Source organism: Marmota monax, unplaced genomic scaffold (genome assembly GCF_021218885.2).
Source record: "Marmota monax isolate L192 unplaced genomic scaffold, Marmota_monax_Labrador192_F-V1.1 WCK01_AAM20220418_F8-fsc00033, whole genome shotgun sequence".
NCBI classification, from domain to species: Eukaryota; Metazoa; Chordata; class Mammalia; order Rodentia; family Sciuridae; genus Marmota; species Marmota monax.
The window spans coordinates 1468191-1483882 of NW_026694282.1; the positions used below are offsets into that span (position 1 = coordinate 1468191).

General features: G+C 39.6%; 1 protein-coding gene across 5 annotated transcripts in view; it reads right to left on the minus strand.

Moving 5' to 3' along the window:
• The window catches only part of Frem1 (FRAS1 related extracellular matrix 1), a 164877-nt gene that overhangs the window by 96369 nt on the left and 52816 nt on the right, over positions 1-15692 (minus strand). For all 5 annotated transcript variants that reach the window (XM_046467407.2, XM_058586346.1, XM_058586347.1 and 2 more), the window contains 4 exons: positions 13203-13311; positions 9116-9247; positions 4883-5227; positions 4081-4223 (listed from right to left, as the gene is read on the minus strand). In XM_046467407.2, the coding sequence (XP_046323363.1) occupies positions 4081-4223; positions 4883-5227; positions 9116-9247; positions 13203-13311 (729 nt within the window). The remainder of the gene's footprint in view (positions 1-4080; positions 4224-4882; positions 5228-9115; positions 9248-13202; positions 13312-15692) is intronic.

The following is a 15692-nucleotide window of genomic DNA, read 5'->3' on the forward strand; positions in this document are numbered from 1 at the left end:
TGTGAATTCTTTTAACTTTTGTTCATCATGACAGGTTTTTATTTTGTAACCAATTCTGAAGCTTATTTTACTGAGTTGGTATTCTTGTTGGCATCCATTTTCTTTCAGAGATTAGGATATATTATTCTAAGACTTTCTAGCTTTGAGGGTCTGGGTTAAGAAACCAGCTGAGACTCAAATTGGTTTCCCTGTAAATTTTGCCTGTCACTTTTCTTTGGAAGGCTTTAAAATTCTATCCTTATTCTGATTAACTTTGGTTTGAAGTCCACTTTATCTGATATGAGGATAGAAACCCTATGGTAGGCATTTTCACAATGTGTGTTGGTGTGGGTCTGTTATAATTTTATATATTTGGGGTCCTGTAAGACTCCTGAATTTGGTTTTCCATTTTATTCTTAAGGTTTAGGAAATTTTCAAACATTATTTCACTGAAAAGATTATGTATTCCTTTGGTTTGTATCTCCAAGCACTCATCTATCCTGATAAATCTTAACAGGTCTTTTCATGTTATCCCATATTGCTTGAAATTTCTCTTCATGGTCTATTAACATTTTTTCCCCATGTTCAACTTTATTTTCTTGATCATTTATTTTTTCTTCTTTGCCTGAAACTGTCTTGTCTATTGGTGATGCTTTCAATTGAATTCTTAATTTGGTTATTGTTATCTTCATTTCAAGGATTTCTGACTGATTCTTCTTCAGGATCTCTATTTCCTCGTTGAAGTGATCTTTCACTTATTGTACTTTCTCTCTGATTTCATTTCTTACATCATCTTTTATCTCATAGATCAGTTTAACCATGAACTTTCTGAACTATATTTCTGACATTTCCTACACTGTGGTATCAATGGAGTCTACTGTTGAGGTAGTTTGTGTTGTTTGGGATGGTTTGTTCCCTTGATTTTTATATCATTTGTATATCTACCCATCTATCTGGATGGATCTGATGCTGCAGAGTTTCTACCTTATGGGTTTATAGTGTCCCTCTGTCACTAGTATCTCACAGATTGGTGAGGGTGGTGATAGTAACAATGTATGCAAACAATATATAGGAGTAGAATAGGTCCTATTTTGATGTCTAGTTCCTATTTTGATATCTAGTGTTAATTGGTATAAAATGTAGGAACAGTGGGATCAGCAATTTCCATCAGTAAAAACAGTTCATAATCACGTATTATGTCTGGCTTAAATCAAACAATAGGTATTGTCTTTGCCTTCTGTTGTATTGATTATTGCTGTGTCATTGGTGGTAGGGGTAGACATTATGTACCTCAAGTAGTGTTAAGAAGTGTTAAGGATAGAGTTGAGTATAAGGAAAGAAGAAAAGAAAGGAGGGTAAAAAAGTGTTTGCAATTTCAAAGGGTAAGTAGGACAGATACAGTGATAACTTAGGATATGTTGTTAGTCTGAAAGGGGATGAAAAATAGAAGAATATAAAGGAGGAAAGACGAGAATGGAATTTGGATATGAGGAATAGAGAAATGAGAGAGGGAGACAAGGAGGAGAGAGTAGTGATAAAAATGATACGAAACAAAATCCAAACAAGTTAATCCTAAGTCATAACCCTTAAAATATAGAACATGAAAAAATAACACCTTTGGGGGAAAAATGAAAGAAAGAAGAAAAAAAGAAAAACAAGGCGAGAAATGAGGAGAAACAAGTATAAATATGTGTAAGAATTCTTGAATCAGTCAGTATACCTTCAAATAAAACAAAAGTTCAATATGGAAACTCCAAATCAAAAGGCAACACAGAACTACTGCCACAACAAACAAGTCACAAGAACCAAAAAAAGAAAAAAAGATAGAAATAGATAGATTGATTGATTAATCAATCGATCTTGGTGAAACGTTAAGGATTTAAGGAGTTGTATCTACTATGGTGAACAAAGTCAGTAAGCAAGCACATGTGTTCACTGACTGTGCCCACCTGGTTTTCTTTTCATTTCTTCTTGAGGTATGATCTAAGCTTCAAGTATGGGCCATGGGTTGTGCATCCTTCCTTTTATTGTGTTGCTCAACATGTTGAAGGTTGGGGTTTAAGACTTTCTAATTTCTCTTCTTGGTAGTGTAGGCAGGCCAGGCTGCAGAGTGGAGGTGAAATGGTGTGCTGGGGAACCTGGACTGTGGGTGGATAGGAAAGCAGCTGGCCCATCCAGGTGGCAGGTGGATCAGGGCCTGGCACTGGATCCTGTGAGGCTGTGTGCTGGACTGGGCGAGTCTGACAGCTAAGCAGCATGTGGGGCAAGTTGGGGCCCAGCCATATCAGGGGCCTACCTCTTCTGCACCAGGTGGGTCAGGCCCAGTATCTACGGGCCAGCCATGAAGCTGTGTGCTAGACCAGGTGGGTCTGGTGGTGAAGCAGTGGCCTGGCATGCAGAGCTATGGGCCCATGGCTATGCTGTGGGCCTAGTCTCAGAGCAATGGGATGGGTTGGGGGCCAGGAAGGGATTGAGGCCGGGACACTGTGGACTGGGGAGCCTGAGAGCCTGTTGATGCCAGACTGATGCCAGACCTGGCAGTTCCCAGGAACCAATGGATGCCAGACTTGGGAGGGAGTCAGGGACCAGGTTGGGGCCAGGACCCAGCGAATGCCAGCCCCAGGGGGCCCCAGGAACCCAGTGGGTGCTGGACCAGCTGGCTGTGTGAGCTGAGAGCAAAATGCCCTCACACTCTCTTTTCTAATCTTCTAACCCACTAAAACCAGCTCTATCAGTCCCCATGAGCCACAGGACTCACAGAGCTGGGAAGAGCCCAGCTCTCCAGCCTCTCTAACCTGTGTTCCCCTGGGCAAAATGCTCCTGGTTTCTGACTTTCCACAGTTGCTAGGCTCAGATAAGCCCACACAGGCCTAGCTGCAAACTCACAGACCTAGGTTTCCAGTCTCCATAGGCTCCCAAGAGGGCTCCCATATGGGCTCTCCACAGATGGTTAAGAAACTCCAGTGGAGAGGGTTTTTTGTTTGTTTTTTTTTATCCAATTAAAGAGTCAGGCAGTCTGTGGTTCAGCTAGGGTAGACTGCCCCTCTAGTCTCAGGATTTCTTTACTTTAAGTTTCAAGGAGATGTGGTATTCCTGCTGTTTGAATTCTGCTGTTTCATTTCTAAGAGAAATGCTGCCTCACACTAATCCACCATCTTGCCCCTCCCTGGCTGTCCTTTTTATAACCCCTATTACTTATTACACTCTCCTTGCAAAAAAATCTACCCTTTCACAATTGTCCAGACACTACATTGGCTCCATTTTATGTAATTTATATATGACAATGTTGGCTTAAGCCCTATTTCTGCATTCTATACATACATTATAACCTCTATGTATCATATATGATATATATCTATCTTCTAAAACTCTTAGTTTTTCAAAATAATATATAATAATAAAATTTATTTTGAGTGTTTACCATGCACCAGAAAGTTCAGCACTTTGTAATTATTATGTCACACCCTCACAATAATTCTGTAAGTAAGGTTCTATTATTACCTGTTTTACATACAAGGAAAGAAGAGCACAGGTTGCCCAGTTAGTATCAAGATCAGGAGGAAACTTGAGTTTATATTTTAACTGCTATGTATGAGATAAGTATTTTCTTGAATGTCAGGAAGCAAGCAAAGTTTTCAAGATGTTTTATATAAAAGGGTCCCAAGATTAAGTAATGTTGAATTCATAGATAATCACAAAACTCTTTAAAAAGAAAGTACTCAGGCAGGCATGGTAGTGCATGCCTATGATCCCAGTGGCTCAGGAGGCTGAGGCAGGAGGATCGCAAGTTCAAAGCCAGTCTCAGCAACAGTGGGGAGCTAAGCAACTCAGTGAGACCCTATCTTTAAAAAAATACAAAATAGGGCTGGGTATGTGGCTCAGTGGTTGAGTGCCCCTGAGTTCAATCTCCCGTACTCCCCACCCCAAAAAAGCAAGTGCTTAAGTAGTCACATTGCAAAGAAACCTGACTTATTTTGCTTAATCCATTACTTCTCAAACTTTGAGCCTCACAACCTGTTTTTGCATACTTTCTGAAGACAACTCACAGAGCTGATAACTATGTAGAAGACATTGGATAAGTGTTCAGAAATAGTTTCTTACCTGTGGCACTGAGAGATTTGGAGGTTCGTGGCTGTCCCACAGGACACATTCGAAAGAATCTTCAAAGATTTCTCCACCAAAGTGACGATAGTAAATGATCCCATTAAACAGATCCCTCTGAAGAAAGCCAGAGACAGGATAGCCTAACGGGTCCACAAAATACCACACACTTTTAGGTGTCTGGGCACAATGGTATGGGAATTACCTCCCCACATCTTCTCTGCCTAGTAGGTTATATGCACTCAAAGAATTGGCTTAAATGTTTTTTTTTTAATCAAAGCTTATAAATAACAATGCAGTCAAACTAAAATGTCTACCCCTCTCTTAATATGTAGAAAAGCTACCACTATAAAAATATTTCAAGAAACATAGTCTTACTTCAAAAGAACCAAGTAACATTACTTACTCAATTCCCATTTTGTCAAACCTCTGGCCTACCTACTTCAAGAAGTACTTATAAAATGATTATCAGTATGTGTCAATCATCTAGAACAGGCATAATGTTTCCCTTTGGACTTATTTGTTCTGCACTTTGCTTGCTAACTTAACTTTTCATAGTGCAGTGGTTACCTTGAGGCTTAGCTCTAGAATTTTCTAGATGCACAACCTTGGCTATATTAATTTCTCTGAGTCTCAGGCTTCCCATCTAAAAATGGGAATTATAATAGTATTTTACTTTATACATATGATGTCTACCTTGGCACAAGGTATTCTGGGACACAATTTCAACAAACTCACAGGAGCACAGAAAGTTCTCTATTGAAGAATCGGTTCCACTCAATCTTAACTGCCTAGAACTTACCTATCAGCCCTGGCCCTGGCTTCTTCATGATCTCTCCAGCCTGAGGGGGTTTTGTGATATTAAAGAAGATGTAGTCGTCACTGGAATCCATGTCTGAGGCTCTCAGCATGGAACCCTGGACCAGGATGGTCTGTCCTTCCTCCAGTTCAATCACAACATTGGTTATGAGGAACGGGGGACTGTCATCCTTGGGCAAGATGTTGATAGGAAACTTGTGACGGATGCTGTGATGGCCATCGAAGATCCTGAAGACCACAAAGTCTTTAGTGGTGTCGCTGTCGTCATGATGATAGCGAACAACTCCAGTCTGAAGGTCAGCCACAGTGAAGAGAAATCCTTTCCCCCCTGGAGGAGACAGCAGAGATGAAGCCGACCGGGCAAGGGAGCCCAGAGGCAGTGGCTGTCAGGAAGGCTTCACTGCAGGAGAGGGTGTGAAGGAAAGAGGTGCTGCCTGAACTCCCTCACTGGGAGAGATGGCACGGATGCTCCTTGGCTTACAATGGGGTTATGTGCCAATAAAGCCAATACAAGCCAAAAATATCATAAATCAAAAACTCCTTTAGACCAGCCATGATGGTACACATCTGTTAATCTCAGCAACTCAAAAGGCTGAGGCAGGAGGATCACAAGTTCAAGGCCAGTATCAGCAACTTAGCAAGACCGTGTCTCAAAATTTTTAAAAATGGCACCGGGGATTGAACTCAGCAGCACTTTACCACTGAACTACATTCCCAGCCCTTTTTATTTATTTGGTTTTTATTGTGAGACAGGTTCTTGCTGAATTGCTGAGATTGGCCTCAAAGTTGCAATCCTTCTGCCTCAGTCTCCTGAGTTGCTGGGATCACAGAAATGAGCTACCACACCTAGCTCAACATAAAATTTAAGAAACGGTCTGGGGATGTAGTTCAGTGATAGAGCACTTGGAGTTCAATCGCCAGTATCTTTATTTCAGAGTCTCTCTCTCTCTCTCTCTCTCTCTCTCTCTCTCTCTCTCTCTCTCTCTCTCTCATGCCTTTAACAGCTCCAACAAACCACTCAAAAAAGCATCCTAAGTCAGGGACTGTCTGTGGATTGTTCAGTGGGGCTCTGGGATACCATATCATTGGGCAAGCTATTTATTTGACTCTTCTGTAAAACAGGGATAACTATACTGTGACAATAAACTTTAAATGCCAACTTAACTGGCCTAAGGGATGCCCAGATATCTGTCAAAAAAATTATTTCTGCATATTTCTGTGAGGACAGTATTTCTGGAAGAGATTAGTATTTAAATCAGTAGACTGAGCAATGATCTGTCCTCATCAATGTGCGTGGTTATCATTCAATCTGTTGAGGACAGAAAAAGTCAAAATGGCAGAGGAAGGGTGATCTCTCTCTCTCTCTCTCTCTCTCTCTCTCTCTCTCTCTCTCTCTCTCTTTCTCTCTCTTTCATGTGTAGGAACATCCACGTTTTTCCACACTCCAACATCAGAGCTCCTGGTTCTTGGGCCTTGGGCCTTCAGACTCTGTAACTCCTGCCAGCCAACCTCCCATCTCCCCCTGCCAAAATCCTCCTTGCTTCTCAGGCCTTTGGCCTTGGACTGGGAGTTACACCATCAGCTGTCCTTGTTCTTGGAACTTGAGTTAGAACTGAATTATTCCTTGGGCCTTTCTGGTTCTCCAACAGCATCATCATGATACTTCTCAGTCTCCATAATTGCATAAGCCAATTCCCTTAATAAATCGTCTCTTGTATGTGCTGAGAAACACCCTATTGTTTTTCTCTGCAGATCACTGATGTTAGTAATACAAATTTCTACCTATGTTTTGTAGCAAGGATGAGAGAACCTAAACAATAGAGAGCCTATAATAAACACTGGTTATTCTCCGACTTATTGTTGTCATTCTGCCTGGCAGCAGTTCCAGCAGGAGGGATCTCAAACCAACAGCATCAGCACTATCTGGGAAACTATTAGAAATGCACATTCTCAGGCTCTGCCCTGGACCTACTGAATCATTAATTCAGGAGATAGGACATAATGATCTGTGTCTCATCAAGTCCTTCTTGGGAATCTAATGCATGCTCAAGTTTGAGAGTCACTGGCTTAAGGGTCAAGAGCAACAGCTTTAATATCAAATACAATGGTTCAAATCCTAGTTCTGCCACTTTCTAGGGTTTGACTGCAGATGAGTCAACTTCTCTAAAACATAGATTCCCCATTTGTAAAATAGGAATCCTAATAATATCTCATTTCATAAAGTTGAAATTATATTCAGTGACACAAGCATATAGAACGCTTTGCATAATATCTCCCACAAGTAAACGATCAATGCCAAAATAAATGACTACTTTCTACCTTCTCTGATCCAAGAACATCATTGCAATGTGGACTGCTGTTACGGTTTGGATGTGAGGTGTTCCCCAAAAACTCACGTGTGAAACAACACGTGAAGTTTCAGAGGAGAAATGATTGGGTTGTGAGAGTCGTAACCCAATCAGTGAATTAATCCCCTGATAGGAATTAACTGAGTGGTAACTAAAGTGTTTTAAGGTGTGGCTGGAGGAGGTGGGGATTGGGGGCGTGGCTTTGGGGTATATATTTGTATCTGCCAAATGGAGATTGCTCTTTCTGCTTTTTGATCATCATGTGAGTTGCTTCCCTCGACCACACTCTTCTGCCATGTTGTTCAACCTCACCTGGAGCCCTGAGGAATGGAGTGGGCTATCTGTGGACTGAGATCTTTGAAACTGTGAGCCCTCAAATAAATTTTCCTCCTCTACAGTTGTTCTGGTTGGGTCTTTTAGTCACAGCAGTGAAAAAGCTGACTAAAACACTGCTACTCCCAATTTAATTTCTTTGGAGTTAATAAACAGTGTTTTGTTTTCTGCACTGACTATAACAATTCTCAGTGGCAGGTGCACCCTATTACTCTCTTCACACCACACGGCTGCATTAAAGACCTCAGAAGAATAAATGATTAAACACTTAATGTAACAATGGACATTACTATTTCCTTGCCTAGTAACCACTTTCCGCTTCTTCCTCACTCCTAGAATCCCAGTTTTGTTTGACATGGCAATATAACCATTTGAATAAGTTCCAGGTTCCATTGTGACAGTGGGTTATATGTGGCATAACTAGGTGAGAAGGCAGAAGTGAGAGTTGTCATATTGGGCTCCTGGAAACTTGCTAAAGAAACAAACTGAAATGCCATGATTTCTTTCATTGGCCTTCTATCTCTTCCAATCTGGAAGACATGAAGAAAATAAATCTAATTATTAAGCCAATATAATTGGGTTACTTTTACATGCAACTGAATACCCCCTCTAACTGACATGCCCACGTTTAAACTGGTCTCCCACTATCCTGAGATTTGACAGGAGAATTTATCATAATTTATCATTTTGTAAATTTCAAAATTCCCTAATGACAAATGATGATAAATGAGACCTACCTCATTTCTTTACAGTTAGGCAAACTAAGAGGCTAATGAAATCAAATCCTCTGAGCTCATTATAAAGAACAGATTTTTTTGTCATAAAGTATGAATATCATCTTAATTAGGGCTACTATCTTGTTAACTATCATCCTTATAATTATAAATTCATTTATTTTAAACTGTGGTAACTAGTGATAATAACATAATGACATCATTATTATTGAAGTATTTAAATAAACAAGATTTTTGTTTTGCAGTGTATTTCTTTGAAGCAGGAAAATATTTTGTCATCCAACTGGATAAAAACATTAGTGAAGAAGATATCTTGACAAAGTTCTATATGACATACAGAAGTCAAAACTGAGATTTAAATAAGAAGCCAAGCACACAATACCCTTCATTAATGCTTATACCTTGATTTTAGCATCCTACACCTGAGCTCAAGATCTCCAGATTTTTTGGACATGACAATTTCACTTAGAAATGGAACCCAAGAGATGCTACATGAGTCCTCTCCAATACAATTTGTTTTTGAAGAAAATACTTCTTGAGCCAGGTATAGTGGCATATGCCAGTTACTCAAAAGACTAACACAGGAGAATGGCAAGTTCAAGGCCAGCTTTGGCAACTTAGCAAAACTCTGTCTCAACTAAAATAAAAAAGACTGGGGACATAGCTCAGTGGTAGAATATCCCTGAGTTCAATCCTCAATACTGTGAAACTGAAGAGGAAGAGGAAGAAAAGGAGGAAGAGGAAGGGGAGGAAGAAAATCCTTCTTGGGTTCTTTTCTAGGTATGCAGGTAGACCACTCACCTCTCACTGTAAGCTGTCCGTGATGCAGGCCATCAACAGTGACCAACTGGACGGCACCAATGTCATCATTGTCAACAATCTGAAACTGTTCCCAAGTGATAGCCCGAGACTGTCCCTCCAGGAGATTCAGACCTGCAAGAGTAAGCAGAAAAATGTCTTGGGAAGTCCTGTGGCATCCAACATCCCTGCTTAAGGAAAAACTAAGAAAATCTACTTATGAAACTGAAAAATTATACTTCAGATGCTTTTAAAGAAACCATTCCAGCTATATTCCATAGATTTTGCTTCTAGTAATATATTTTAGTATATTTCAATATAAGAACTGGTTCCTTAAGATATGTCCTATTTTTTTTCTTTTTTCAATGCTGGGGATCAAACCCAATCTAATACATGCTATGCAAGCACCCTACCACTAAGTGACATCCCCATCCTCACGATAAAACCTTAAGAAGCATGATGATGCCAAAAACTACTGAAAGAAAGAAGAGATATGTTCACAGTGGTCTCAAGTTCAAAAATTTCCATAGGGAATTTCTCAAAGGTTGTATTCAGATATTTTAAGTAGGCAAGAGACATAATTTATGAGAACATGCACAGCCTGCAGTAAAGTGGTTCAGTACGCATGTACAGAGCTATTGTGCCTGAGGGTGCTCAACAGTGTTAGATGTGAAGTGCCAGAAACTTTGCAAAGTTTAGACTATATTAAGGAAGGGGATTTTGTAACTGAAGGATTAAAATAAAACTTTCTTCTTGAACCCAATATGCCAGAGGAAATCTGTGGAGAGAGAATTGTTTGCTGATCAGAGCAAGAAGAATATATACTCTGAACTAAACATTCAGGTTATAGACAGGGAGCTGTGGCATCATCAAACAGCCCAATACAGTTGGGTACTGACAGCTTGTCCAAACTTTATCTTCCCTCCCTTCAACTCTTCCCAGATGTGTGGTTCCATCTGCTCCCAGGAGACAGTAGCACTACAGAGCAATCTACTTTATCTAGTGACCAGCTCAATCATATCATCTGCTGTACTGCAGATCTTGAATGTGCTCCAAAGGCCCCTCTGTTAAAGGCTTAGTCCTCAGGGTGGTGCTATTGGAAAGTGATGAAACCTTTAAGAGGTGGGACCTAATGAGAGGCTTTAGGTCACTGGGAGAATGCCCTTGAAGAATAGTGTGGGACCCTGGTCTCTTCTTCCTTTCTTTTTTTGCTCCCTGACTATGAGGTAAACAGTTTTGCTCCACCATATGTTCCCACCATGATATGCTACCTCACCTCAGGTCCAAAGCAATGGGGCCACTCAATTGTGGACTGGAACCTCCAAAGCAGAGTCAAAATAAACCTTTTATTTTTATAAGTTGATTATCTCAGGTATTTGTTATAGTGACTGAAAGCTGACTAATACACCACGTTTTATTTGCTTTCCCCTTAGTCTGAATTTCAGTGTAAGGTTAGTACATATGATCTGCCTCAGGGTCTCTTTTCTAGAGAAAATAAACTAAAACATACAATATATAAATGAAAGAAAAAGAGAAAAGAGAAGGAAGGGAAAGAGAGGAAGAAAGGAAGGAAGGTAGGAAAAAAGGAGGGGAGGAAGAAAGGAAAAAGAAAGAAGAAACAGAAAGGGAAGGGGGAAAGAGAAGAAAGAGAGAAAGGAAACAAGTGGGGAGAGGGAAGGCAAAAGGGAGAGGGGAGAAAAGGAAGAAGGGAAGATGGACATCACATGTCTAAAAGAATTTCCATGACTGGTGTACAGTGTTTTCTTTTTTCTTTCTTTTTCCTTTGGTGGCACTAGCAATTGAATTTAGTAAGGATTTTGAAGCCACAAGTACACAGTGCAGCACATGACAGACATCATAGGACACAGCAGACAAGCAACCAAGAAGTCTAGAAAACTATATAGCAAAATAGTACTTAGGTATACCTTCACTGTGGGATAATAAATAATTTTAATTCTATTTAATGTGTTCTCCAAATTTTCAAAGATGGCAAGCACTAAGTTTATAATAAGTAAAAATTCATTTTAACAAGAATTCTAAATGCCCAAAATAGGCAAAACCAGACCTAGAGCTCCCCCAACAACCACATACACATAGACTATCCCTTCTCCACACTCAAGCAATGATCTAGGTAATATGTGATTATTCCTAAACTTCAGGTAAACAATTCCTTTCTTTCTCTCATTATCCTTCAACAGAGGTACAGTGGGACATGGAGCCAGATTTATAAATCATGGCCTCTCAGCCAATGTTCTCCATCTCTATTAAAATTCACACATATAAATACATGTGGAGGATTCAAGATGGTGGACTAAAGGAAGACTGCCTCCCTAGTCACTCTGTGGGATTCAAGCAACAGGAGTACCACCTCTTTGTCAGTTGGGTGAAAGAGGGATTTCACTAAAACTCAATATTGGACAGTCAGAGTGTCTTAGAGACTCAGAAATTTGGGTACATTGAACAAAGAAGAAAGAGTACATTGGAACCACACCAGTTGCAGCAGCAGCTGCAGCAGCAGCAGTGGTACTGGTTCAGCACAGAGGGACAAAGGACACAGAAAGGAATATAATGGACAGATTTAGTATAGAAACACTTGAGATCACGAAAGCACCCTGTCCTTGGCTTATTTAGAGGATGTACTGTGTACTAGTGGTTGAAAAGTCTCCCATGTTTCCCATCTGGCCACAGAGAGTTGGGGTGGGAGCCATCTTGACCACACCTATGAGGGGTCTCCATCTAGATCACTCTAGGACACTTTGACAAGAGAAGACTGTGTCCTAAGAAGGCCCACACATAAGAGTAGAAGAGAAATCCCTCCAACAGATGCATAAAGCCCAACACAGGAATACAAGAAATATGAAAAAACAAGCTAACACAAAAGTTCATAATTCATCAGCATATGAGCCCCAAAATATTGAAGTAGAGGAAAAATTGGATAAGGAACTCAAAATAACCACTATAAATTAATTAAAATTAACCACTATAAAAATGATTAATGAATTCCAAGAGAACACAGAAAAACAACTAAATGAATTAAGGAAATCAGTACAGACTATGAATGAGACACTCAATAAGGAGATAGAAATATTGAAAAAGAACCAAACCGAAGTCTTGGAAATGAAAGACACAATAAATCAATAAAATGTTCAGTTGAAAGTCTTTGTAGTAGAGTAGACCATGGTGAAGACAGAATCTCAGAACTGGATGACAAAGTAGACAACCTTGAACATTCACACGGCAAGAAAGAAAATAAAATAAGTAACCACAATCAGAATATACAAGAACTGTGGGACAACATGAAGAGACCAAATTTAAGAATCATTGGAACTGAGGAGGGCTGTGAGATGCAGACTAATAGAATGGATAAACTTTTCAGGGAAATAATAACAGAAAATTTCGAAACATATAAAGGTGTATACACACAGAGACACACACACATACACACACACACACACACGGCAATGTGGTTAAGCTGCCACCTGAGTATTGAAGTCATAGACATCTTCCCCCTAATGCATCCTTATACACATGTTTTGAATGCTATTAATGGGATTAGTGATAAAGGAAAAACCTTCATTTACACTCACATTTATATCTGATCTAAGTATATACATCACATTATGAGTCCATTTAGTATGGAGAAGCAAAGTCTTTTTTTTAAAGCAGCTGATGCTCTTATTTATGTATTTGAGTTTCTATGCAACCCAACATAAAAATAGGAAACTGCATCCCAGTCTGCACCTTCCTTCCATTCCTCTGAACAATCTGAGCCTTTGCTCTCAGTCCAGCTGTGGTTCAGTATCACAAAGAGACTTTTGTTTGTTTCTTTCTTTCTTTCTTTCAGTTGAAAGGTGTCCTTTTGGCTCATCTCCCCCAAGAGGCAAGAATGTGGCCTCAGACATGAGGATACTGGATTTTAATTTCTCATCTGGCCACTAGATAAAACAAAACAACTATCTGACATCCTTAACTATCTGACATCTGTATTTTGTGCGTGAACTGGGAGTAAAACTACCCTTCTTTCCTGACCCATGACTTTCTGGTGCTGTCTCCGGGGCTCTGCTGGCTGTTGCCTCATTCTGGGCTTCACCTGTATTCCAGGACACCCGGGGGGCGTTGGTGTCTGCTGTTCTGATGGAGACATGGACTGTGACAGGTGCACTCCTTCCAAAGAAAAAGTCATATACCTCCAACTCCACCTGCAAGCAAACAGATGTACAGGAAACACACACTGAGAAGTTCAAGTATCAAGTACCACTAATGCTGGGGTCATACCCACGGGTGGAAGCAAAAATGGATTCCACTTTCGGTTCCTGAATCTTTCTCTTTTACCAAGTTGTGTTGCCTTCACATAAAGTTAAGAAGGATTTCCATCACCTCAGAAAGTCCTTATGCTCATCCCTGTTAATTCTCCTCACAGTCTACCCCACCCAGGCGCCAGCAATCTGCTTTCAGTCTCCATAGATTTGCCTTTTCTAGAAATTTCATTTCAATGAAGACATACAACATGTGGTCCTTCATACCTAGCTTCTTTATCTTGATGTTTTAAGATTCATTTGTGTCATAGCATGTTGTCAACAGTTATTTCCTTTTAATTGCAAATAGTTCCATTGTAAGGATATACCACATTTTATTTGTCCATGATGAACATTTATACTGCTTCAAATTATTAGTCATTTTGTAAGAATATTCACATGAAAGACTTTTTTTTTCCATTTTTTTTTCTTCAGTGCTGGGGATCAAAATCAGGGCCTTACACATGCTAGGTAGATGCTCTTCCACGGAGCTATACCCACAGCTCCTAGGTACTATTTTTAATTGTTGTTTTAAATATTTTGATTTTTAATCGACACAATTATACATATATATAGGGTTTATTATGACACTGCAATGCATGTATACAATGTGTAATGATCAGATCAGGTTTACTGTTATAAACATCACTTCAATGTATAATTTCTATGTATTGGGAACATGCAAAATCCTCTCTACTAGAGGGTTTTTTAGTTAGATATTGAAATATCTAACTAAATGTTGTCAACCACAGTTGACAATCTTATTGTCCTTTGGAGCATTAGAGATTATTCCCCTCAACCAACTGGATCTCTGAACCTGATAATGATCCTATCTTGCTCCCCCTTCTCAATTTCTCTATTCTACTCTCTATTTCTTTTCTTTTTTCTTTTTTTTTACAACCTGATTTTACTTTTTCAGACCCCAGATTTTGTTCCTTACTTTATCAGTATTTTTAAATTTTTTTCTTCATAGAATTTACTAATCTGAAATTAGCAAATATGTTGGAGAAGTATCCCTTCATTTACTAAAGAAACTGCCCTTAGTCCAACATGAGACCACTCCAATGTTTCTCTAAGGGAGAGATTTTATAGCACTGAGTCTCAACTGAGGGCGGTTTTGTGTCACCCCACCCCGAGAGATATTTGGGAACATCTAGAGATACTTTTGGTTTCACAAATAGTTGCATGGGGTGGGGTGCTACTGGCATCTAATGGGTCAGGGCCAGGGATGCCAATATCCTACACTCGCTGCAAAGTATCATCTGATACAAAATGTCAATGGTGCTGATTTTAAGAAACCCTAATCTACAGGTGCTATCCTGTTAAATATATTTTTTAAAAATTTAAGTATAGGGCTGGGGTTGTGGCTAAGTGGTAGAGCACTTGCCTTGCATGTGTGGGACCCTGGCTTCTATCCTCAGCACCACATATAAATAGATAAATAAATAAAATAAAAAGATCCATTGACAATTTAAAAAAATTAAAGAAAGAATAGCCGGGTGCCATGGCTCACACCTATAATCTCAGGGACTTGGGAGGCTGAGGCAGGAGGATCACAAGTTCAAAGCCAGCCTCAGCAATGGCAAGGTGCTAAGCAACTCAGTGAGACCCTGTCTCTAAATAAAATACAAAATAGGGCTGGGGATGTGGCTCAGTGGTTGAGTGTCCCTGAGTTCAATCCTTGGTACCCAGAAAAAAAAGTGCACCCACCATTAAGAAAAACATTTAAGTAACAAGATTTTTTTGTTTGCTTAGTTGTGCTTAGGAGTTATAAAGTTCATAACTAATAAGTAGAAGCCATGTGATAAGATTTGAGCCACATGCTATGTTTACATAGCACCACATTCTTGAAAAGAAGGATGAACTATAACAGAGGATTACAAGAGACACTACTTATTTCTGAAGAATGTGGGGTCCATTTGAGAAGATAAAAAAAATAATTAGTAGCAACATATCCCCAAATACTGAATAACAAAAGAAACCAATTCAAGGTGCCAAAGTAACAATCTAAAAATGAAACTCAACAGGGACACGAGATGACTTTTTGAAAGGTGTAAATACACATTAGATTGGGCCTTAGGCCCGGGGCTTTCTGCCCACAAACCTGAAAAATGCATAATCTCCACTGAGAAAATTGGGATTTACCACCTAATAAAAAAAAAAAAAAAAGAAAGAAAGAAAAAGACCACATTTGGACAGGTTTTGCTCTAAGATTACATTATATAATGCCAGAAAATACACATAGAACACAGCCGGAATGGCAGCGCTTTGTTTGTGAGCTCAGG